Source organism: Felis catus, chromosome D4, assembly GCF_018350175.1.
Source record: "Felis catus isolate Fca126 chromosome D4, F.catus_Fca126_mat1.0, whole genome shotgun sequence".
Lineage (NCBI taxonomy): Eukaryota > Metazoa > Chordata > Mammalia > Carnivora > Felidae > Felis > Felis catus.
In genome coordinates this window covers 1491272-1515876 of record NC_058380.1, presented here as the reverse complement: position 1 = coordinate 1515876, position 24605 = coordinate 1491272, and the positions used below count along the sequence as shown (strand labels likewise).

Genomic DNA, 24605 nt, shown 5'->3' with positions numbered 1-24605 from the left:
CGCAGGGCCAGGTCACAGCTCGGGGCAAAGGCCCAGCTTTACCTCCCCCCACCCCACGTCCCCCAGAGAGCATAAGGTCAAGTCCGGCCCCGGGGGAGGGGGGGCGTCCCCGTCGGGAGCGGAGAAGGGGGAAACGGGGCACCACGCCGGCCCCCGGGAGGAGGCGGCAAAGCCGCGACACCCCCACCCGCACCGACGCCGTCCTGTCACCCACACCCGCGGGGGGTTAGGGGGCGCCGGCCGGGGTCAGGGGGCTCGGGGGCTGCGGCGGAGGGTGGGCGCGCCGGACGCCCCCCACCCCCCACCCCTGGCCGGGGCCGCCGGCGTCCGGGCCGCCGCTCGCGCCTCTCCGGGGCCCGCGCGGGGAAAGTTCCTGCAACTTCGCGGGGGAGGCGGCGGGCCGGGCCTGGGCCTGGAGCCGGCCTCCCCGCGGCCCCGCTGTCAGCGGCCCGGCCCGCGGCACCCCAACTCCCCGGTCCCCCGGCCCCCGGGCCCGCTTTGTGCGCCGCGCGAGGGGCGCCTGCCCGCCCGGCCCCCGCCCCGGGCACAAAAGGGCGCGCGGCCGGCGGGCGGCGGCGGCGGCGGCGGCGGCGGCGGGGGCCTGCGGCGGGCGGGCGCGCACCGGGCCGGGGGGCCGGGCGGGCCGGGGGCCGGGGGCCGGGGCGCCGGGGGGCCGGGCCGGGCCCGCGGGCCGCGCGCTCACCTGCCGTGGAACCAGTCCTTGCAGGCGTCGCACTCGATCATGAAGCGGGTAACGTCGTAGGGGAGCCGGCACACGCAGTACACGGGCACCGTCGCCATGTTCGCGCGCCGCCCGCCCGCCCTCGGCCCGCGCTGCGCTCCGGGTCGGGGCCGGGCGGGCCGGGCGGGCCGGGCGGGGGGCCGCGCCGGGCCGGGGCCGGGACGGGGCCGGGGGCGCACGACAGCCCGCGCGCACCCGGCCGGCGCGTCCACACAAAGCGGGGCGCGCGGAGCAGGGCCGCGCCGGGAGCCGCCCGCCGGCCCCGGGGCGCAGGGCGCGAGTGTGCGCGGGGCCGGGCCGCGCGCGGGACACAAAAGGGAATGGACGCGCGGGGGCGGCGGGCGGGGAGCCGCGGCCCCACCGAAGGGACCCCCGGCCGCCGAGCGGCCTCTACGTCAGCGCCCCGGGTGGCGCCGCCTCCGCCCGCCGGCCTGGGCCGCCGCTCCCGCCGAGGGAAGGCGGGCCGGGGACCGCGGGGAGAAGGTGGGCCTGGGGGGTTCCCTCCTGGGGAGGAGGAGGGCCGGTGGGATCTGTCGGGGAGAAGGTGGGCCGGGGGACTCCTCCGGGGGTTGTAGGAGAGCCGGAGGGACCCTGCCGGGGAAACGGTGGGCCGGGGGACCCCTCTGGGGGAAGAGAAGTGGGGGATACCTGCCGGGGAAACAGTTGATCAGTGGACCTCTCTGGGGTAAGAGGAGGGCGGGGAGACCTGCCGTGAGAAGGTGGGTCAGGGGACCCCTCCTGGAGAGAAGGTGGGCCGGGGGAATCTCTCCGGGGGAGGAAGAGGCTCGGGGAGACTTCTCTGGGGGAGAGGAGGGCAGGGGGACCTGCCGGGGATGTGGGCCGGGAGACCCCTCCAGGAGAAAAGATGGGCCTGGGGACCCCTCCGAGGGAGGGGGGAGTACCTGCTGGGGAAACAGTGAGCCGGGGGACCCCTCTGGGGGAAGAGGAGGGTGGGGGGACCTGCCGGGGAGAAGGTGGGCCAGGGTGAAGGAGGGCAAAAGGACCCCTCTGGGGGAGAAGGTAGGCTGGGGATCACTCTGGAGGAGAAGGTGGGCAGGAGGACCCTCCAGGGAAAAGGTGGGAGCCTCTGGGTGAAGGCAGGCCTGGCTTCCTCTGAGAAGGTGGTCAGGGACCCCCACCAGCAGAGGGACAGGGGGCAGCTGGGGTTTCCTCTTGTTTCTTCCTTCCTGCTCCCTTTCCCCCTGATTCCTGGGAACAGCTAGCCCTCCCACACAGGATCCTTGACTCTCCTGTTGCTGAGCCCCTAGAGGACAGATTTCTGGGGAGCCAGGAGCACGCTGGCACAGGTCAGCTCTGTAAAGGGAGTGATTACCTAGAATTTGAGCTCCCTCCCCTCCTCCCCCAAGGAGCCCCCAGGCCTCCAGTCCAAGTCAGGATTATGGAGCCCTGCTGGTGGCTTCAGGACAGCAGGGGCTGGAGGGATGGGCCAGAAGTGCCACTGCCTTGCTCTGGGCCCTGCAGCCTCACCTGAGTGGTCAGGGTCTGTGGTGCGTGGGGGAAGGGCCAGCTCTGAGGGCTCCTTCCTCCCCGCCTTCTGGAAGCCAACCCTCTCCTGCCCGCTCCCAGCTGCATCCATGTGCTGTGGAGTGAGGAGTGAGGAGTGAGGGGCCAGGGGCCAGTAGGTGTTCCCTCCCCTGAGCCTCCTCCTGGGGGATGCTGGCCACCTCAAGCACAGGATGCCAGACTGGAGGGAAAGCCAGGTGCAGGCCCCTCACAGCAGCACCCCCGACAGGTGCCCAGCTGAGGCCTGCAGCCCCTCAGGGCACCTGGCCCACGTGCCAGCAGTTCATCTGAAGTCCTCCCTCCTCTGGAGGCCAACCTGCTGTGCCAGCCGCCCCCTGGCCTCCCGCCCCGGCAGGTGCGCCCGCCTTAGCAGGGAGGCACCAGCCAGAAGAAGCTGGGGGAGGGGAGAGGGACAAGGTCACTCTGCCACTGCCCCCACCTCGCTAAGCTCGACCTCAAGTCCTTCCCACCTGAACTGCAGTGGTTGCCCTTCCCCTCTGGGGTCCTTCCTCCTGGAGATGGTGCGGAGGGCTCTGGGAAGCACTGTCCCCCACCAACACCCTGGTGTGGGTCAGTTCAGATAAGCGGTGCCCGGCCTGCAAGTCTGGCTGGCCTGGGCCCTGCTGAGTGACCATCCCCTACAGCAGTACTGGGACGCTCAAACCCGCAGTGTCCACCTCCACCCACTTGTGGTCCAGTGTGGTCAGAAGCTTCTGGAGGCCACTGTGGTGCAGGGCCTCACCCAACACTTCCCCGTCCTTGTCTGCGAGCACAGTAGTTACCAGTGTGTGTCAAGCACTGACCAGGTGCCATGCCCTGTGCTTGGTTCCCCACAGACTCCAGCAGTGCCTGGGACGTGCTCAGCATCAGCTCTAGGCGGTGACCACTCCATCCTCCGCACTTGCAGGGACACTTCGGCACTGCCGCTCCACAGACAGGTATACAGGACCAATGGGAGTCCTGGGGAGGGGGGGACTCCCCGCCATTCTCCAGAAAACGCAGGCTGGAAGCAGTGAAATGCCTCCCAGAGGAGGCAGCTGGCTGACCAGGGGGAGGAGCGGGCTAGGAGCCCAGACTCCCCCAGGCGCCTGGCCATCCTGCCCTCCTGGTCTGTACGTGTCCACGGCCTCTGCGTGTGTCCGCAGAGATGCTTTCCTGTTACTCCAGGCTGTTCGGACGCTGTGGGCCAACTCCAGACGAAAGTAAGGGCCCACGTGGGTCCCAAATGCTCCTTTGTTGGGCTTCCCCATTCTCACCCCCCAGAAAGCCCTCCTTTTCTGAGTCCTCACTCGTGCGTTGAGCGCCTGCTGTGTTCGCAGTTTGGTAGCAGTCCCAACTCCTGTGCAGCTCCTTTTGCTGTCAAGGGGGACAGTGACACACGCCCCACAGTGCCCTGGGGACACAGGCCTGGAGCAGGCCAGGTCACACAGGGAGGGGGAGCACAAGGGGCTGGACTCAAGGCCCCAGGAAGCAGGGGCAGTGGCCTTGAAATGAGGTGTCCCCCAAGCTCTGGCCCTTTCACATGGTCTGCTCTTTGCCTCCACGCCCACCGAGTCCACCCCACTCCTGAGTCTGTGTCTAAGCATCCACCACCACCCACCCGAGTGGCCAGGGATGCTGCTGGGGTAAGAGGATGGGCTCCCCAGAAGCATGCCCCCCACCCTGCTCCAAGGAAGCACAGCCACAGCATGCACCCCGCATCCCCCAGCCAGTCCCAAGCGTGAGACGCATATTATTCACCTTATTGCCCAATGGAAAAACAGCACGTTCCAGGACCTGCTGATTCACTCCCTCTCGACAAAATATACTGAACGCTAGCACAGGCTTTTCTTTTAATTGTGGTAACATACACAAGATGAAACGTACCATTTTGACCATTTCTGAATGTACGGTTATGTGGCATGAAGTAAGTTCACACTGTTTGCAGCCGCCATCATGCACCTCCGCCAAGTTTTTCACTGTCCCACCAGTAAACACTAACCCCCATCACTATTCCCCCAGGCCCAGGCACCCACCAGCTACTTCCTGTCTCTATGAACTTGACCACTGTAGGGACCTCAGATAAGTAAGTGGAATCCTACAGTATTTGCCTTCTTGTGACTGGCTTACTTCACCTGGCATCATGTCTTCGAGGTTCATCCATGTTGTAACATGTGAGAGTTCCCTTCCTTTTTAAGACTATTATTTCATTGTGTTTGTGATCCATGTTTGATTTTTCCATTCATTGTTGAAGGACACTTGGGTTGTTCCCACGTTTTGGATGTTGTGAATAATGTTGCTATGAATGTGGGTGTGCAAATATCTGTTCGTGTCCCTGCTTTTACTTCTTTTGTGTGTGTACCCAGAAGTGAGATTGGTGAATCATATGATAATTCTATTTTTAACATTTTTAAGAACCATGCCATTTTCCACAGCTGCTGCACCATTTTATATTCCCACCAACAGTGCACAAGTGTCCCAATTTCTCCACATCCTCGCCAACACTTGTTATTTTCTGTATGTATGTGTGTGTGTGTGTGTACATGTGTTGATTATAGCTGTCCTAAAGTGGATGAAGTGATATCTCATTGTGGGTTTTTTTTTTTGAAGTAAAAATTCTTAATTTCTCAATGTATAGTTCAATATGCTAGTTTTTGATGGCAAAAATTTGGTTCCATTGAAACTCTGATCACTGTGGTTTTGATCTGCATTTCCCTAATGACTGATGATGTTGGGGATCTTCTCATGAGTTTATTGGCCATCTGTACATCTTCTTTGGATGAATGTCTATTTGAGCCCTTTCCTTATTTTGATTTGGGTTGGGTTTTCTTGTTGTTGAATTACAGGAGTTCTTTATATATTCTGGATACTGATCTCTTATGAGATTGGTGATTTGCAAATGTTCTCACATGCTGTCAGTTGTCCTTGCACTCCATGATGATGTACTCTGATGCACAGACGGTTGTAATTTTGAAGAAGTCAGGTTCATCTATTTTGTTTTCTTTGGTTGCCCTTGCATTTTGATGTCACATCCAAAAAACCATTGCCAAATCCAATGTCATGAAGATTTCATCCTGTGTTTCCTTCCAAGATTTTTATAGGTTTAGGTTTAGGCTTTTGATCCATTTTAAGTTAATTTTTGAGTTGGGGTAAGGGTCAATGTCATGCTTTTGCAGGTGGACATGGAGTCTTCCCAGCACCATTTGTTGAAAGCACTGTCCTTTCCTCATTGAGTGATCATGGCACCCTTGTCAAAATCATTTGACCATGTGGGCAAGGGGTTATTTCTGGGCTTCTTATTGTCTTTCATTGGTCTGTATGTCTAACCTTATACCATACTGTGTTGGTTTCTGTAGCTTTGTAGTAAGTTTCAGAATCAGGAAGGGTGAAACTCGAAATTTGCACTTCTTTTTCAGGACTGTTTTGGTTCTTCCAGGCCCCTTAACACTCTTTATGAATTTGAGAACTGGCTTCTCCACTTCTGCAAAAGGGACTATGATAATTTTGACAGGGATTTCATTGAATCTGTAGATCATTTTGGGTAGTACTGCCATCTTAACAATATTAATATTCTGATCCATGAACATGGGATATTTCCACTTATTTGTCTTCTTTAATTGCTTTCAGCAATGTCTTACAGTTTTCAGCATACAAGTCTTTTATCTCCTTGGTTAAACTTACCCCTAGGTTTTTGGGTTTTTTTAATGTTATTGTAAATGGAATTGTGTCCCTGATTTCCTTTTGAGATTGTTTATTTTTAGTGTTTGGAAACAAAACTAATTTTTTAGTGTTTATTTAGTTATCCTGCAACTTTACAGGATTAGTTTTATAACTTTGAATTTACTAGTTCTAACAGTATTTTGTGGAATCTTTAGAGTTCCTAAGTCTTTTTGATTTTACATAACATCTTGTTATCTATGAACAGAGATAATTTTACTTCTTCCTAATTTGGATGCTATTTGCTTGTTTACGCAGGTATGTCTGGTTGCTCCTGCTAGAACTTCCAATACTGTGTTGGGTAGAAGTGGTGAAAGTGGCAGTGGCATCTTTCTCCTTTCTGATCTCAGGGGAAAATTTGTTTTGGGTTTTGTGCATGTGTTTGTGATATATATATTTTTTAATCTTTTCACCATTAAGTATGTTTGCTTTGGGCTTTTCATCTGTGGCATTTACTATGCTGAAAAAGTTTCTATTTCTAATTTCTTGAATTTTGAGACAGGGAGTGTGCATGCAAGTGGAGGAGGTGCTAAGAGAGAAGCAGAGAGAGAATCCCAAGCAGGCTGTGCCCTGCCAGCACAGAGCCAGACTTGGGGCTCATACTTACCAACTGTGAGATCATGGCCTGGGCTGAAATCAAGAACCAGACGCTTAACTTACTGAACCACCCAGGTGCCCCCCTATGGAGGGTTTTTATCATGAAAACATGTTGAATTTTATCAAATGCTTTTTCTGCATCAGTTGAGATGATCCTGTGGGCTTTTCCCCCTTTGTTGGTGTGATATCTCACCCTGATTGATTTTGAGACTGAACCATCCTTGCATTTCAGGAACAAACTCCATTTCATCAAGGTGTAGAATCTTTTTAACATGCTGGTGAATTTAGTTTCCTGGAATTTTGCTGAGAATTTTGCATCAAGGTTCATGTTTTGTAGTTTTCCTTTTTTGTTGTTTTTTTTTTATGTAGGCTCCACACCTAATGTGGGGCTCAAATTCATGACCCTGAGATCAAAAGTCACATGTTCTACCAACTGAGCCAGCCAGGTACCCCTGTTTTGTAGTCTTCTTGTAGAGTCTTTGTCTGGCTTTGGTATCAGGGCAATGCTGGCTTCAGAGAGTGTCAGGAAGCATTCCCTCCTCTTCAACATTTGGGAAGAATTTAAGGATTGCTGTTAATTTTTCCCTAAATGTGTGGTAAAATTCACCACCCATCTGGTCATGGGCTTTTCTTTTTGGGAGGCTTTTGATTATTGACTCACTCTCTGTAATAATTACAGGTATATTAAGATGTCCTGTTTCTTTGTAATTCAGTTTGGGCAGGTTGCGGGTTGTGTGTGTGTGGGTTTGTCCACTTCATCTAGGTTGTCCAATGTGTTGGTGCACAACTAGTGTAGGTTTTAAAGCTGTGAACCAGGTAGACACGTCCCACCTCCAAGGAGTTCATATGGCAGAGATGACAGACAGGAGATACTAGTTCAAGGCTGGATGTGTGCTTTGGTGACACATGAAGCAATCTGGTGAATGTCAAGAGAGTTCTCAGAGCAGGCCCTTGGGAGACCTGATCCAGAACCCAGTGAAATGAAGAGTGACCCATGGGAACTTTGGGAGCCTTCTGGGTTTTTCTGATAGCTATGAGAGTGCCCTTCTGTTGACTATTGTGAGGATGGCCCTGTGATGTTTTGAAGCAATGAGTTTATAGACCAAAGCCCCTCTGCCAAATAACCATATAATTTACATTAAGGGTGCTATTAACAAAACACCAGAACAAGACAAGACAAACGGGCCACTCTGGGAAAACCAACACCAGGGTAACACTTATATAACCCATGCTGGGGTCAGTCATGTCTGAAGAGATGGATATGCACAATGGCCAGGAGTGGACATGGTGTGACAAGGTCTGGGAGGTCTGCTCCTGTGCCTCCAGCTGTTTGCCACATGAGCTGCTGGTGCCTTCTGGGCACACCAGGCCAAGGCCATCCCAGACACCACCCTTAAGTGGCTAGCGCTCTGCCTGAGTAATTTCCAGCCAGCCCCCGGGTGGCCCCTCATGGAGTCTCCAAGACCTCACCTGCACAGTCCAGCCCACAGCACTGGGTGAAGCACCTAGTACAGAGCCTGCTTTGGCCCATCTGTGGGTCCGTGAGGCCCCTGCCGCCCCCCCCCCCCCCCCGGCTGTGGTAGGGACAGGAGCGGAGGCCCAGCAGCCAAGGGTCCTGGGGCTGGAGGGAAGCAACCTGTGCAGAGCTCACTCTGCCAGGTGAGGGTAAGCAGTAAAGGGGAAAGGACAGTAAACAGGCATTCTCCAAAGAATCAGCGGGAGAGTAAGATCGCTGGAGGGGAGAACCGCTCCTGCAGGGAGCGCATCAGGAAGGAGCTCGTGTCCTCATGCCTGCCCACAGGCCTGGGAGGAGACAGATGACAAGGAGGGATGCCCATTTTCCTGTGACACTGACCCAATGCTGAGGGTTAAGCCACCTTCCAGGGGCCAGCAGCACCCTTCTCCCCTCGTTGGTGGGTTCTCTCTATACACTGCTTCCTGAGCACAGCCTCGCCCTGCAGACCCCCGTCCCCCCAGTCCCCTCCCTGTTTTATTTCCCGTGTTCTTACCTGATACGGCCTGGCTTGTACACACCTGTCCTGCGCCCCGAAACGTGAATAGGCGCGGCCCCTGCGGCCCTGAACGGCAGGTGCGCGGGGTTCATCCGCGCTAGGCCGGCGGGGGCACAAGGACCAGGTGTGAACAGGTGTGTCCGTATGCGTACATCACTAGGGGTTTTCTGTCCTTTCTGTGCACCGGCAGTGTTTGAAACTCTACAATAGACATACTACGTTTGAAACACACGAGATCCGTAAGAGCTCTTTCACAAAAGAAAACAAAAAACGGTGAACCAGAATGCTCGACCAGCGGCTGGGTGAGCGACGCGGACCGCCGCGGGGCGTGGACGGTGCGCACGCACTGCCAGCGCAGGTGGAGAGGAGGCCGGAAGGGCTCACTGCTCCGCCCCGAGCTGTCCCAAGCACAAGCCGGAAGCACTCACGGCCCCGCCCCGCGCACAAGCCGGAAGCGGGCCACGGCCCCGCCCCGTTCTAAGCACAGGCCGGAAACGGCCCCGCCTCTCGCACAAGCCGGAAGCGTCTACGACCCTTTCCCGAACCGCGCAGAATCCGGAAGCCCTCACGGCACCTCTCTGCGCCGTCCAGCGCACAGGCCGGAAGCAACTCGCGGCCCCGCCCCGCACAGAAGCCGGAAGCGCACACGTCCTTTTCCCGCCCCGCGCAGAGGCCGGAAGCGCTCACGGCCCCGCCCCAACCCGCCTGAAGCTGGGGCCGGAAACAGTGGCGGCTGCGTCCCTCCCCTTGTATAGACCGGAAGCGCCCAGCTCCTCAGACTGGGGAGGTGGATTTCTGTCCCGTTTCTCTAAGCCCCGCGGCGGGGCTTGTCCCCATTGCTGCCGGCTGTGCGACCCTAGGGACGCCACAGCTGCGGGCGGTCAGAGTCGTGTGGCCCCCGCAGGGTCGGCCCTGGAGGGTGGTGGGCCCAAGGGCGCGAGGTGCACACGGAGAAAACCACAATGAAGGGTGGGTCTGGTCAGTAGGGACAGTAATACACGTGCTTCTAGCGGGATCTGGTGCGTTTCTTCCTTGGGCTTCTTTCTCCACGTTCAGTCCCGCTTCCCAGCACGGGGACGAGGATGACAGCGCGAGTCCCTTCGGGCTGGAGACCGTAACCCCCTCGCAGAACAGTTTTGAATTGCACTCACTCTAGCGAGCTCTCAGGCAGCTGTTGAGCTTTTTAATTATGTAAGTCCACTCCCCCACTGCCCCTCGCCCCCGACACACGCGTGGACTCAAAGTCAGGATCCCCAGACCTCGTCCTCGCACCGAGAAGGCCTGGTGCCTGCGGTAGCGGTCCCAACTTGAATTAAGTCTCAGTAACATCTGTTGCTACAAGAAATTTAAAAGCGACACCGTACTTTATACTAAAAGAATAAAGATTTTTATTAAGCATTGTAAGTTGCATTCAATAGCCTTCGATACACCACGCCACAACCCACCTACAATCAGTCAGACCCAACAGCAGTTCATTCTTGCACAATCCATGAGTTAGGGCAGAACTCCCTTCAACTTACAGTAAGATCCTACTCAGGTCTTGCGGGCAGGGATTGGGGAATTACATCTCATTTCTGATCACTAATGTGTGATGAAGAGCATCAGGAGAATTATATGAAAACGAATAAGAAGTGATTCTGATTTCAAAGTACATTGTTTGGAAACATTAACAAAAACATCAAAATGATATAAGTATACCTGCTTCTACTAAATTCTTGATGGGAAAGTTCTCAAGAACAAGCAATTTGTTTCCTGCTACAGAAGGGGGGGTTGTTTTTTTTGTTTTTTTTTTTTTAAGATCAAAGGGATTTTTTTTTTGTTTTTCACAGAATTTCATATTTTGCTAATATGAAGGCATAAAACAGCAACAAAGAACAATAATGCATACAGCAGTGAATACACCAGGGTAATGTTGATATTTGAAACAGCTAGATAATTTTGGGGGGGTTTTAGAATAAATGCAACAGAGGTCAATAATCACAAAATTTTAAGGTTAGAGCAAGATCAGTCAGTGACTAAACAGAGTTAACATCTTTTATAGGACTATTACTGATTATTAGCATTTTGTTTTGCAAATGGGCACATACTGGTAAGAATGGAAGGACAATAACATGCATAATATTAACTACACACTTTAAAAATTATGAACCATGCAGAAGGTTAGCTCAAGTAGTAGCACTAATGGTCTACATCCGATTCAAAACCACATAGTTCATTGATCACAGATGCATGGTATTAAGTCACGAAAAGTTTCAGAACACATTGTGTTGATTTTGAAAGGTCATTTGCATCTTCTATGATTTCAACTTTATCTCCATTTAACTTGCTTGTAAAGTAAGTGTGATGTACTGCATATTTAAAATCAGCAGAACGGCAATATTACTCTATAATTTTTTAGTTTTGATAGTTGCACTTTTTTTTTAACACAAAAGAACCACATCAACAGTGATGAGATTTAAGTAAGAAAGAAAAACCGTGGTGTGCCTTATTTCTTTCATAATCATAAAATCAAAGCCTTAGACAAAGCTTCCTTGTGAACAGTAATGCAAAATCAAAGATAATGGCATACATATGGTGCCAAATGCTAAAAATGATATTTTAAGCTATATATACTTAAAGACTGCCAAAATTTGTTTTCTTTATAGTTCAAGAAACACAACTATAGGCTTTTGTCATAACCAGTTTAAACTTTGTGTGTACTTCATTTTAAGTGTGGGAGTCAAATGCTCTTCATTTTCTTTCTCTCGTTTTGTTTTATTGTAGCATTTTGACTACAACTGGTTAAAACTAAAAATGTGTTGTTTAAATCTCTGATATCAAAGAGGGATCCGAATTTCCAAAGTCCTCATTTTTCTCTTACGGAAAGGAAAAAATGTACATAACTGTAGGCTCTCTTTCTCTCCAGATATTCCTGAATCCTACCCTTCCAGCATCCTTCACCCTCTATAAAAAATAAGTTTACTCTTCTTTCTTTAAGACAGCAGCCTCCAGAGCATCAGCTCTGCGGCAAGCACTGTCTGTACTTAGTGCATTTAAGTGAGGATTTGTATTGCACGTCTTAGAGTCATTGTTCAAGGCACTTTCCGAGTGGCTGGGGGCCCTGGCATCGCCCGCGCTCCCGTTCATCTGGGGAGCAGGCTTCTCCTCAGCCACCGCTCCGTTTTCAGCCAGGGACCCATCTGAAGACACGGCAGACGACTTGGATTCCCCGGATCTTGACTTCAGTTCTTTGGCCACTTCTTCTGCTGAAGCAGCATAAGGAGGCTTGCCCTGGTCAAAATCAAGGATAACAAGCAATAAGGCAGCTGTGATACACAGTGGGAGAAGGGACGCCTATGGAGGCCTGTGCTTCAGGTTCAACAGCACAGTACACTGCATGGGTGTGTTCCTCACACTTTCTACTCTCTGCTCTGTACCTTCTCTTAATCCTCTGTGGTCTGTACAGTCCGTTACTCTACACTCTCTATACCTCTATACGCTCCAGTCTGTATTTTTCACAACCTGTGTATATACTTCATAGGCTATATACTGTATATATTTGATAGTCTGTATTCTCTCTGTACTCCATACTTGAATCTACATTCTCTGTAATCTGTGTAATATATATTCTCTCTCTCTATAGTATCACCTATGTACTCTATAGTCTATAGTTTGCATCATCTACATACTCTAGTGTATACATTCTAATCTCTATACTGTCTACACTCTATACTTTCCACAGTCTATGTACAGTCCACATACTCTCCACAGTCTGTGTACTCTGTACTCTGGTCTGTACTCTCCATAGTCCACAGTCTACATACTCTCTGTGGTCTGTGTACTCTGTGCTCTCATCTATACTCTCGTAGTCCATAGTCTACATACTTTCTACGCCCCATACTCTCTATGGTCTGTGTACTCTAGTCTATACTCTCTGTAATCCAGAGTCTACATACTCTCTAGGCCCCATGCTCTCCACAGTCTGTGTACTCTGTACTATGGTCTATACCCTCCGTGGTCCAGTCTATATACTCTCTATGCCCCATACTCTCTACGGTCTGTGTACTCTGTACTCTCATCTATACTCTCCGGAGTCCACAGTCTACATACTCTCTATACTCCTTACTCTCTATGGTCTGTGTACTCTATACTCTCCATAACCTGAACAGTCTACATATTCTCTATGGTCTGTGTGCTCTAGTCTATACTCTCTGTAGTTCACACAGTCTATCTACTCTCTATAATCTGTTTATTCTGTACTCTAGTCTATACTCTATACTCTAACACACTCTGTTTTGCTTCTGACTGACCTGCAGCTGGCAAAAGCTGGTCTCAGCAGGTTCGGCCTGGGGCCCCTTCCCTCCACTTCTCTGTAGTTAATATCCTGACCTTGCAGTAGACCCCACTTGAAGAGGTCTACCTAATCCTTCTGGACAGCACCAAGTCATCTATGCTAACACCGCTCCTCGATACGTCCTCTCTGAAATTACAAACCACCATCCTCACTAAGTGTCCACCAACAACTTACACATCCACCTGTCGCGGGCAGTGGGAGGCCCATTTCTACTGGAAAATTGAAGCAAACCTAAGTCCTCTCTGGACAACCCAACAAGAAACAAGTCTAAGCTGATAATCGCCAGGTGTGTTTGTGGCCTATCTCTTCTGAACAGGTCTCCCTGCTCCTCTTAACAAACTTAAAAGTAATTCTAGAAAAAATGAACTTTTGGAGTGAAAGATAAGACCTCTCGGTAAGAGACGAGGAAGACAGCCCGAGATCTTTCAGCTGTTTACATCTTAGACCGTGGGTTTCTCAGTCTGGCACCTCGACATTGTAGACCTGGTAATTCTGTCACGGGCCGTCTTGTGTGTTGCAGAGTGGTGGGCATCGCTGGCCTCTCCCCAGAAGACACCAGAAGCACTTGCACACTGAGCTAGGATGATCAACAATGTCCCCAAACAAAGCCAATGGCCCTTGGGGCCAACATCCCAGGACTGAGAACCACTGCTGGAGGCGGACTCAGTGCTGAAGGAAACCTTAACAGTCTTACCCTTATGTGGTCATTTTTCAGTGAAGAAACTGAGACCCAGAACAGGAAAGCTGCCTTTCAACCCCAGATGGCAGGGTGTCGGGTGCCTCTAGTCCTCCCTGCTGAGAACCAGGGTTTTTGTCTGGTTACAAATAAAGGCCCTCTCTGCTCAGCCAAGTGGAGCTGGAGATATGTGTTACCCTCGCCTTGGGGATGCCTTGTCTCACACCAGTGGTCCCTGCGTTTGTTCCCCTCTGGGCTCCATTCCCACAGGTCTTCTCACTTCAGTGCTCAATCCCAGAGTTCAGAAATATGCATGTAAACCCTCCCCCAAGTCAACACTACTGCCATCTTCTTGGAATCCTGAGAAAAATTAAAATATATAAGAGGACAAAGCAGAGGGAAATAACACTGAAGATTTCAAGTACTTGCTCAGACCTCTAAGCCCTCAGTCTCGGAGGGAAAAGCCCACCGGCCGCTACGCAAAACGCCTGAAGCAGGATCTCCAGGGTGCCAACACAAAAAAGTAACTCAGAAATGTTTTTCTGAGGATACACAAGGACCCAGGAATTCATTCCCAGGTATGTACCCAAGAGGAATGAAAACATATGTCCACACAAACACCTGAACACAACCACTGTAGTTAACAATACTCTGTTGCATATCTGCAAGTTGCTGAGAGATCTCAAAGGTTCTCGTCACAAGAAAATAAGTTTTTGTAACCATTTGAGGAGATGCATGTTAACGAGACTTCCCGTGGTGATCATCTTGCAATGCATACAAATACAAATCACTATGCTGCACCCAGAACTAACATGATGGTATATATTGATTACATCTCAGTAAAGCTGGAGGAAAACCCAAACCTATGTATGTATGTATGTTCACAGCAGCATTACTCATGACCAAAAACGTGCAAACCACCTGAATGCCCAGCAACTGGTAAATGGATAAAGTGAGGCTCGCCCTCAGTGGAGCCCTCACAGCAATCACGAGGACCCAAGGGCCGGTGGCGCCACGACAGGTGTGCATACATGACAGGCACAGAGCAAGTCAATACACAGCAAAACAGATCCGTGGCCGCCGGGGGCTGGGACGTGGCTGCAACGGAGTAAGGGGTTTCTTCTTGGGTGATGAACGTTCTGGAATTGGCAGTGTCCCTGCATGACAGTGAAGACAGGCCGCGCTGTACTTTCTAAGCAGGTGAGCTGCATAGTAGGTGAGTTCTATCTCAAAAGAAGAAGACATCAAAGGGAGTCAAGAATGTGCCAAACACTGGCGACAGACACAAGACTAGCTCAACAGGAACCACCAGAGATGAAATCAAAGCAAGGGAGAACAACAGAAATGAAAACCCAGTAATTCAAGAAAAGCTTCTGATGTAAGACAAGATATGAAAGCGTGTTTAGAAAGAACACGTTGTGTGCTGAGTGCACCGGCCCAGAATGACCAGCAGTGGGGTGCATCACGAAACCTTGGCAGAGAAACAAAAACAATTTGGGCATTTAGGCCAAAACCGCGAATGTCTTCTGAGGGAAAGACAATTCAATTATTAGCGGTCTTTGACACAAAGCTTATGCAGAAGAAAATGACAATATACGTGAGACGCATGAGAAGGAGGTATGAGCCACCACTTTCAACTGTTAGGAAAGCAAAGTGCTTCTGAACGTCCCCTGGTTTCTGTGAGGTCCTGCCTGTGGAGTCCCCTGAGGAGAGCCTGGAGGGACAAGGCCGGCGGGCAGGGGACGCGGGTCCACAGAGGCCAGGCCAATGAGGCGTGGGTGGGGCGGTGGGTGGAGGCTGCACGCTGGGACAATGCAGTGGATAACCACACAGCTACTGTCACAACGAGAGCTGGGGGGAGAACAGGGTGAGTTTGTCAACACCGTGACTGCCCGTGGACGAAGCCAAGGGCCAGCCAGGGGCACCCTGACTCTAACTTAACGAGCCCCGGTTCTCAGGGTGGAAGATAATAGACATGGACACGAACAGTAAAGTTTAAATCAAATTCCTGAAGTCTTCAATTTGATTCAGAAGAGTCGCTATAAATTCTTGAGATAAAAACAGCAGCATCCACATGCATATTCCCCTGTGCGTGTGGTACACAAGAGTGTGCAGCAGCACAAGCATGTGCGGGTCTGAGTGCCTGGTGCACGCGAGTACACGTATCTCCTCTAGCCCTGTTCACAGAGAAGCCCAGAAACAGTGATTCAGCATGAGGAAAGGACATGTAGATGTAACATCAGAGATGTAAGTAAAAGCCCTCAGTTTAAATTGGAAACGTCAGTGTGAATTTATGAGGATTTTATCTTTAAAGAAAAAGACAATAAAAAGCTCGCATGTCGTGTGTTCATGCATGAAGACCAGGACTGCATGTCCAGGTCTGTGCTCAGAGAACACTAGGAACAGTCGCTGGCCCTCCAGCACTCAGGGTGCCCAGACGGTGGTTTTCAAATGCCATTTCCCACTAAAGAGACCAAGGAATCGAGAGAAATGTGGTGGTTCTGCTGGGCCGGGCGATGCCCACAGAGAAAGCCACCGCAGACCAGAGGCCACGCAAAGGGCCTGTGGCCAAGGGCAGCAAGGTATCTGTCCTGCAAGCACTGTAATACTCAGGTACCAAATGGGAGCCAATGGGAAGCGTCTCTTTATAAAAACACCCCAATAAATAACGAAAAAGAAATGATGCAACAAGACTATCTTCCTTTGGCAATCTCCAGCGAATGAATGGATCCAGCCTGTGACACATCGAAGGGTCCCAATGTGCAGAAGCAGACACTCGTGCCCCTGACAAAAGCACGCAGGTCCACCTCAGTCCTGCCACAGGCACAGACTGGTGCAGAGTCTGGCTCAGTGCCTAGACCCACTACCAGGATGCAAGAAAGAAAAGGTCAGGTCATAGGGCGGCAGCCCGCTCAGCACATGCTCGGCAAGATGCAGAAAGTCTGGGCGTTTGGGCGCAAAAGGCGGTGTTGTCTGTCCTTCCACACGCAAAGCAAAGGAGACAGGCATGGGGGAGGGGAGCCAGTGGACTCAGGGACTTTAAAGATGCAGCAAAATAAAAGAAGGTGAGCTCCCCACGGGAACAAGAAAGAGGCCAGGCCACCCAGTTGTCTTGTGTGGTTCCAGTGTCTGTGTTTTACGTGAAAAGCCCCCTTAATCGTAGGGGTGATGGCTCCACGAGGGGCTGTCTGTACAGGATGGGCTCCGGGCTGGAGCACAGCACGGGTGCATTCCCCCCCCACCTTATAAACCCGTTCAGAGGCTGAGTGCCTTCAGCTTAAAAGGGCTCAGAAGGCAGAGGAAGGTCAAGGTGAGCCTGGGGAGGGCAAAGTGAGCCGAGCACATGCCCCATCCTGGGGCATGCTGCACTGCAGAGGGGGCTGCCCTTGTACCTGACTCACTAGATGCATTTCATCAACACAGAAGTTCCCAAGGTGGTGAGATCACCTGGTAAAGGCAGGCCAATACATTTCCATACGTGGGCTACTAATGTGGGAGCCAAGGGAGAGCTGGGACATTTGCATGCACAGCACGGGAAGAAAGGCACTTTGATGAAACATCAAACACAGCAGTAAGGCTGCCTGGCATTTCTAAAAGATCCTTCTCAAGGGGAAATTCATCAGGATCCATGTCCCAACATGGTCTATCCAAAGTGGGAGGAAACTCCAGCTCGGTCATGAAGATGGGTACGTGATTTTGTCTCCTCACAGGCTCAGCCTTTCAGCGAAGTGCTAGTCAAGACAGTCCAGGAGGAGAAAAAGACGTCAGTTTTCTTCTTAAATCCTGACTGCTATTTACCTAAATAACATTTTAGAATATAACTGCCGCTAACAGCCCCAGAATACTCCCCGGGCAGCAGTGACCAGGAGACCATACTCTTCAGCACCCACGACGCCGGCCACCGTGGGCTGAGGAGTCACAGCCGGCGAGCAAGTGGCGCCACCGCTGCGTCTGCCTTGCGCTCGACAGCTACAGAGAGGCCCCGGCAGACCTTTCTGGACGCAGGCACCGAGCCACCAGCCGGGAGTGAGGCGCCGCTGCCCCATAGATTACCTGAATCACACCCTGGTTTTTATAGCCTCTGCCGTAGTACCGTCCGCCTCTTCCAAACGTTCTGATCACCGGGGTGGAAATAACTCCCCTCGGACGCCTGAACGGATAAAAGAGGACAAAAGCACACAGGCTTGAATCTGTTGAGGCAGCTGGAACATTTAAAATGATGCCGATCCCACGCTGTAGAAAGCACCGGTCAATTAAATAAATCATGGTCACATCGTGGACTTATTTCAAGATTCCAAGAAATCAATCTTAGCTTTTTGGTCCCTATCCAGTGCATTCAATTTGAAAAATAATATATTTCAAAATGCTACTTTTTTAAATATTAAAACATTGTTAATTGAATGTGTGGGTAACTATTTAATAATGGCTTAGTTACATAATGCTATATACAATGGAATCCTACATAACCACAACGACATTAAGGAATATATCTAATGAAGAAAAAATGTTTCTAATAAACTCATGACTAAAATAAGTAAGAGGCTATTTTCTAATTAACACAAACATGTTTTCACTGTTCAGAACTTACCCTCTTGCTGGTCCTCCAACAGAAACTACCTGTAGGGGGAAAGGCCCGCGGCCCCCACGGCCCCGTCTGCTCCCAGCCCAGTGGCCAACCACGGTGCCGGCTATTTCTAGCTTCCCTCCCTGAGAAGGTATAGGTTGGATTCCTGCACGAAAAATAGACAAAATACATCTTGACAATCAGAGAATTAAAAACAGCAAAAAGAAAACAAGCGAGCAATTTGTTTTCATTGTGGTTTATATTTCATATAAAGCCCCCTTCTCTGAAGTTTTGTGAAGACTTCTTATTTATTACATAAAGTATCTATGTACGTATTGTTTATGGGTTTTAACTGTTGTTGAAAATACACCTGAAAGTCAGACAGAAGTGTTGGCCACTCAGAGAACCCACAACAGCTGATCTGAGTTTAAAATGCAAAATGCGCGAGGCTTTCTGGCTGAAACAGTTCAATAAAGCGTGGCCACTGGGCGCTCACAGCCGGCCTCCTCCCCTACCAACATGGATACCTGCAAACTCCATGTTTTCTCTTTGGGGAACTGCTTCCAAGTTTCCTGCCTTAACCAAACATTACAGAAGTTAACCAGTAAATGTGGCTGTTATTTCTTATTGTTAAATTAAACTAAATTAAATCAGTGGGGTCACCAACACCACTGTATCAGTAACTTCTATTAACCACCAACAGCCTGCATATTCTAAGGATTTCTGACTTAACTAAGAAAATTCTCAAATATGTAACTGATAGCAAAACTTCTGACAAAACCCAAAGAGAATAGAACCTCAAGCTTCCTATCTTCTGGCAGATGGAACGGATTATAATTAAGTCTCCATCATCCAGGTGTTCACCATGACCATTCTAGCTGCCAGACAGCGCTGCCCAACATCCAAATCTACAAGCCTTACATTCCTAGTAGCCACAATGAAATAATACAAAAACAGATAAAATAGGTTTTGATAATTTGTTTTATTTAACCCAATATATCCAAAATAGTATTATTTCAACATGTAATCATTATAAAAACTACTAATTAGATATTTTGCAATCTTTTTTCCATATTAGATCTAAAACTGGGCGTGTATTTTATAGCAAGGTCAAGTGCTCAAGAGCCACAGTGGCCGGTGGCTACTACACTGGACAGAGCAGAGCTGAGCTCCAGACACAATCTGGGCGAAGTTACAAAGCAGTTCCTCTGGTCATTTCAGCCTACAAAACCACTTCTGACCCTACAAATGTCTATAGCCACCACCCGACCCATAGGTTTATCCCAACTGCACGCTGACGTGAGTGTCCAGGCAAGGGGTGCAAGTTGCTGAAGCCGATGGTGAAGCAGAGAGGAGGCGTCACTGCACGCTGCATGGCGTGGGCAGGAAGAAAAGCGCCCTGGAAGCTGCAAGAGCCAGTGGGAGGCAGGAGAGGGCATGCGGGGCCGGTGCAGGGGGAGACGGCCCCAGAGCCCCTCTGGGGGCTGCGCTAGCCTGTGCATCTTACTGCTGCAAAAGAGGTCTCCCGCCAACCCCAAGGAACAGAGCTGGAAGAACATTCCTGGGAAGGATAGAAAGCCTGTGTACCCTAAAGTTACTCACAAATGTATCTGAACAGCCCTGTGGTGTGGACCTGATGGCCACGTCTGGCTCTGCGGTCCCAAAATACAGGACGTGTGACAAAACTACAAGTCACAGGCTTTAATTACAGCAAAATCACAAGACTATTATTTCAAAACTAAATGTTAAGTCTTTTTTCTCCCTTGTAAAACCAATACGTACAAGAAGAGAAGCAAAGGGAATTTAAAATAAGCTCATTTATGTATGTGTTATTAGATCTTTCTCAAAAACGTTGCCTACGAAACAAGCTGCGGTCAGTTTCCAAGCCAGGAACTGCTATGGCCTCAGGACCTCCGTCGTCGGGGAAGGAGCCCGCCAACGAGCCCTGTAGGGCAGCCTGCTCCTTCGGGGAGGCGGCGCTGGGGCCGGGCTCAAGGGCTGCGTGGACACCCGCCCGTCCCACTGGAAGGCAGAGACCTGGGGGCGGCCGGGGCCGGGAGCGGGCCTGGCGGGGAGGACGCGGAGGGGGGCCAGGCGGGGCGGCGAAGCTCTAGGAGAAGGCGTGCTGGCATAATTACCGCCCTGCGACTTGCTAGTCCTGCTGCTGTCCCCGCCTGAGAAGGCTCCGCAGTGTCCCGCTGCTGTTGCCACTCGGAAGGCACGGTAAGCGCCTGTCGCTACAGTGTCCCCATAGGGGCCTCCAAAGCCACAGACTCCTGTGGGACCCGGGTGGAGAGAGACGGAGAAGCTGTGAGGAGCAGGTTCTAGGGGAGCCACCGGTGGGCCTCTGGGCAGAACGACCCCATCTCCTTCACCTGCTGTTCCCATACCATTGGCTGCCGGGGCGGGGGGAGGGGTCTCCCAGCCCCTGCTGTCCACACTGGAGCGCGTCTGAACCATCCCTGGGGGCAGGGGGTGGCCTTAGTGGAGAGGCCTCCTCTGACCCCACAGGTGAGCAAACCGTAAACCACAAACACAAGCGGAGTTTTCAGCTGTGCCGACCAATCGTAAAATCCAGTCTCTGCAACAGCCTTCGTATTTCCCTCTCTCCCTTACCCGCATCTCTTCGGGGATCTGCGTTTGTCTATGGTGAGGAGCTGATACTGCAAACTTCGTCATGAGCCTGACCATGAACGAGGTCCCAGCACAGCATGACACGGCGCATCCGTCCCCACCACCCCACGGTCCCTCCCGACGTCGCCTGTGCACTCACCTGCAAAGCCCCGCCCACGGCCCTGAGCCGGGGGGACCGGCCCGAAGTGCCGGGGGTACACGGAGGCAGGGTAGAAAGGCAGCGCCGTGGGCGGCGGAAAGGGAAGCGGGTGGCTCTGCCGGGAGAGGTTCAGCCCTTCCAGAATGCTCTGCCGCATCTTCTCCACCTTGGCGGCTTGCTCGGCCTGCAAGTCAAGCGCCGGCACGTGAAAACTCGGTTCACAGAGTTTTGCTCGAATCGAAATGGACAGGAAAGAAGTGAGACCCACCAGCTGCCAGGATGCATGTGCTCTTTTCCCATGAGTCAGTCACGGTCTGTGCAGCCACACTGGGTGCGGTCGGCAAGCACACCGAAAATGCAATCAACGAACACATACCGCCTGCTTCCATTACATCATTCCCACAGACGCAACATCAACTTAAGCCACAGCTTTCGGCCGATCTCCAGGTGAGGACCATTCACTACCGAAGGTACTAACTGAAACAGTGGTTTTGGTTCTGGAAGCCAACAGCTGAGCCCAGAGAGGTCCCACTGCAGCGCAGACAATGCCCACCGACTGAGCACTCGGCCAGCTGTGTGCCCCGTGTGGCAGAGAGGGCACCAAGGCCCAGTGACCGTGCTTACTGACAGGGGGCGGGAGGCTGCCTGAGGGGATCACATCACAGTGAACAACATCGCTCCCAAGGATGTGGACAACACAGCTAGTGGGCACCAGATCCACTGTGAAAGAGCCTGTACGACATTCACCTGCAGTGTCTTTTGTTAATAAATACATAAATTCAAGTAGCAACACCGATCCTTAACCAGAGAATCTGAAAACCTGCTCACCCCACAAAGCTGTGCTTATGCTGAGCCTGACCCGAGAGTCACGGCAGCTCGGGCAGAACGTGCTGTCAGAAGCCTGAGGCGACTGCAAGAGAACAAGACGGTCTGATGGTGGACCGCACCTTCTGCTCAGGCCAGGACTTCGAACTAATGCGCTCAGTCCTCGCTATTCATGACTCCACGTCTGTGGACCCACCCGCTTGCTGAAATGTACTTGTAACCCACAATCGTGCCCGAGGCCTCACGCAGAGGGGGCACCGCTTGTTTCAGACTTTACACTGGAAACAAGTGTCCTGTGCACCATCCACTTAGTGCCACAGTTTTCACATTTCTGTGGGTGATTCTGTTTGAAATGGGTCCGAGCACAGTGCCGAGTGCTGGCTCATGTCCCTAAGTGCCAGGTCGTGAGATGTGCCCTGTGGAGACACCGCGTGTGTCCCATGTGCTTTGTTTGGGCTGTTCCAGCACTGCTGACCACACGTATAAGGTGAGTAATTTAACAATACAATATGTATTCATCAAGAGGACTTTCAACAGAAACACACATTAAACAAGGAAGCGTACTGAGTGGCTGACAAAGATGTGGCTGGGGCCGGTAGGAACCCAGGCCTGTAGGTCCTCCGGGGAGCGAGGTCCAGGCGAGTGCAGCACATCACATGTGCGCCTGCAACCTGCGCAGACAGCCCAGCTCACCAGCCTGCAAGCACTCCTCCCATCCCGCCGAGGTGGCCAGAGGCTTCTCCCCACCCGCCAACCCCCCGGTGGCCGGCGTTCCTGAGACTGACCTGACCATCACAGAGGTCGATGAGTGGGGTCTTTTCCCGGCTGGCTTTGAGGAGTTTGGACTGGAAGAGCTTCCCATCAAAATACATCCAAGGGCAGCAGTGCTCCCAGGGCACTGGCTGGCCACACGCGTCGTTTGCAAACAGGGCCATGTCCACACCACTCATGAAGAGAGCTGACAGCTGAATGCCTCGGGGGTCGAGGTTCTCAATCTTTAAATGGAAAAGAATGATTTCTATGGAGTAAGAACACCGCAGAACCCGATTCTCACCACTTCTGACTACAGCTCTCCACGGTTAGCGTGGACACCCCTCCACCAAACGCTCCCTACGCACACCTGCTATTTCCTTACAGTGACCTAGCACTATCTGAACACAGAGACTTTTTATGTTATTTAACAGATTTAAATTTTAGAGACTGTTTTATAAACATACTGAAGTATTTCAATTTGGAATTCGTAAAGCATCATAGGAGCGTAAAGTAATATTATATTGAAGTTGACATGAGAAAGTAACAGATTATTAATAGTCTCCTTAGCAGTTAGGAAGTCCACTATCCACTTATGAAAATAAGTTACCCTTCAGATTCTACACACTGGTAATGTATGAACAAAAAGATTATAACAAGCAACATTCCGTTAAGATTCTGCATTTTTTCAAGTATATTAAAAATTACTCAGCATAATTCCATTCTAAAACCTGTACTTCATGTTTACATTATTTCATGTTAATGTTTTAGGTAGCAACTCATTAATGAGACTGTCAAATGCTTCAGGAGAAATGGATAGCTTATAAATGGAAGAACACAACAACAAAAACACGGTATCTGGACCATGCAGACTATCTCTCCTGCCCCCTCCTTCATGGCGCTGCACCTCCCTGCGCGCACGGCCCTGGCTCCTAGCACCTGACACGCAGGGCGAGGAACACTGACAGATACAGTCAACTCTTGATTGTCTGTCTGTGAAGGACCTCGTTTGTGGATTATCCAGAAGGCAGTTTTAACTGCCAGGGTTCTGACTTCCCACCTTTCACGCTTATTTTCTAAGGCGAGGGTATCTCAAGAACACAGACCCTACGGGGTATCACCCTAAGCAATGCCTAAATGTGGCAGGTACGCCGGCTTTTCATTAACAAGAAAAAAGGTCATTCCCATGCCTGACACTGAGGAATTTCTGACTATCTGCTGTTTTGTGCTCAGGGGCCACCATTCCCCACAATCCGCTAATGCTGTTTTCCAACCTTGGTTTTTTTGATTTTCAGTCAATGTAGTTCAGAACCTTCCAAACCTGGAGAAGCCCATCCATACCCCCGGTCCCGCCTGCCGCCCAGCCCCATTGGCCCCTGCTTCTCCGGAGCCTGAGCCTCGCTGGGAAGGACAGTGCACTCGGCTGAGGGCAGGCAGGGCTGGGTGATGGGGCTGCATGCATTTTATATTTATGAGCAGAAAGTGGGGAAAGAGAAAATCAAAATGGAGAAAGAATTCACTTGAAGTGGAAACTCCCTTCTCTGAGAGTCTCAAGGCAGAAAGAGGGAGCTTCTCCTCCCTGAAAGCTGACACTGTTGGGAAAGTGGCCCCGACACACACGGGGTGAGGGGATACCAGGGGTGGCATGGAGGCCACTCCGCCACCCAGTGTTGTCCTGCAGCCCAGCAAGCGCCTTCTAGGGAAGCCCAGGAAGCACAGTGCTGTTGTCAGTGCTTGGTCCCCAGAGGTGGCCATGTGGACACGCCAACCCTCAATGCAGCAGACAGAGTCCCCACCGCCCAGGCGGGCGGGCCGGGGGCAGAGGTACCCAGGTTAGGACGAGCGCGCTCCCAGTGAGCCGACAGGGGGCACGGGGAAGTCTGCCTCAGCCATGCACACACATCTGTTTATTCTAACTGGACTTGCCATCAGCGAAGGAACTGTTTGCATGGGTTTCAAAAATGAATATCCTATCGCTTGGTAATGGCAACTGCCATTAATTTCACAGAAAAAGTTCTCAAAATAAAAGCTATTTAAATAATGTACATAAAATCTCAACTCTGCCATGCAGATCTTGGCTTATCCAAAAAGCTTTCTAAATCACTTCACATAG

General features: G+C 51.4%; 3 protein-coding genes across 13 annotated transcripts in view; 1 reads left to right on the top strand and 2 right to left on the bottom strand.

Annotated features, from left to right (window-relative positions):
• The window catches only part of PHF2 (PHD finger protein 2), an 84566-nt gene extending 75888 nt beyond the window's left edge, over positions 1–8678 (bottom strand). The window contains exon 1 of one of the 2 annotated variants that reach the window (XM_045042941.1): positions 8569–8678. In XM_045042941.1, coding sequence (XP_044898876.1) covers positions 8569–8663 — 95 coding nt within the window. In that variant the 5' untranslated portion in view covers positions 8664–8678. Of the gene's footprint in view, positions 1–703; positions 805–8568 lie in introns of those variants that run through there. The other variant, XM_023243208.2, reaches the window with a different exon arrangement.
• Positions 636–20283, top strand: LOC123381554 (myosin IC heavy chain-like). Of its 9 annotated transcripts, none has more exons than XM_045042944.1 (4): positions 800–1225; positions 3103–3204; positions 8361–8472; positions 8762–9969. In XM_045042944.1, the coding sequence occupies exons 1-4, from the start codon at positions 800–802 to the stop codon at positions 8779–8781; spliced, it is 660 nt and encodes a 219-aa protein (XP_044898879.1). In that variant the 3' UTR covers positions 8782–9969. The 9 variants fall into 9 exon arrangements, 4 of the variants coding, with proteins under 4 accessions (XP_044898879.1, XP_044898883.1, XP_044898880.1 ...); XM_045042948.1 differs by lacking the exon at positions 8361–8472 and adding an exon at positions 4268–4331; XR_006588674.1 differs by lacking the exons at positions 800–1225; positions 8361–8472 and adding an exon at positions 636–751.
• The window catches only part of FAM120A (family with sequence similarity 120A), a 97288-nt gene continuing 82618 nt past the window's right edge, over positions 9936–24605 (bottom strand). Inside the window, exons 13-18 of one of the 2 annotated variants that reach the window (XM_023243206.2) lie at positions 22528–22737; positions 20918–21101; positions 20283–20420; positions 18169–18310; positions 17634–17730; positions 9936–11841 (exon numbers count right to left, since the gene is read on the bottom strand). In XM_023243206.2, coding sequence (XP_023098974.1) covers positions 11530–11841; positions 17634–17730; positions 18169–18310; positions 20283–20420; positions 20918–21101; positions 22528–22737 — 1083 coding nt within the window. In that variant the 3' untranslated portion in view covers positions 9936–11529. The remainder of the gene's footprint in view (positions 11842–17633; positions 17731–18168; positions 18311–20282; positions 20421–20917; positions 21102–22527; positions 22738–24605) is intronic. The other variant, XM_023243207.1, reaches the window with a different exon arrangement.

Coding starts and splice junctions, on each gene's coding strand:
- LOC123381554 (XM_045042944.1), top strand. CDS start 800: ATGTTCGCGCGCCGCCCGCCCGCCCTCGGCCCGCGCTGCGCTCCGGGT. Junction 1,226..3,102: donor CCGGGGACCGCGGGGAGAAG/GTGGGCCTGGGG, acceptor GGTTCCCCACAG/ACTCCAGCAGTGCCTGGGAC. Junction 8,473..8,761: donor GCACCCTTCTCCCCTCGTTG/GTGGGTTCTCTC, acceptor GTGCACCGGCAG/TGTTTGAAACTCTACAATAG.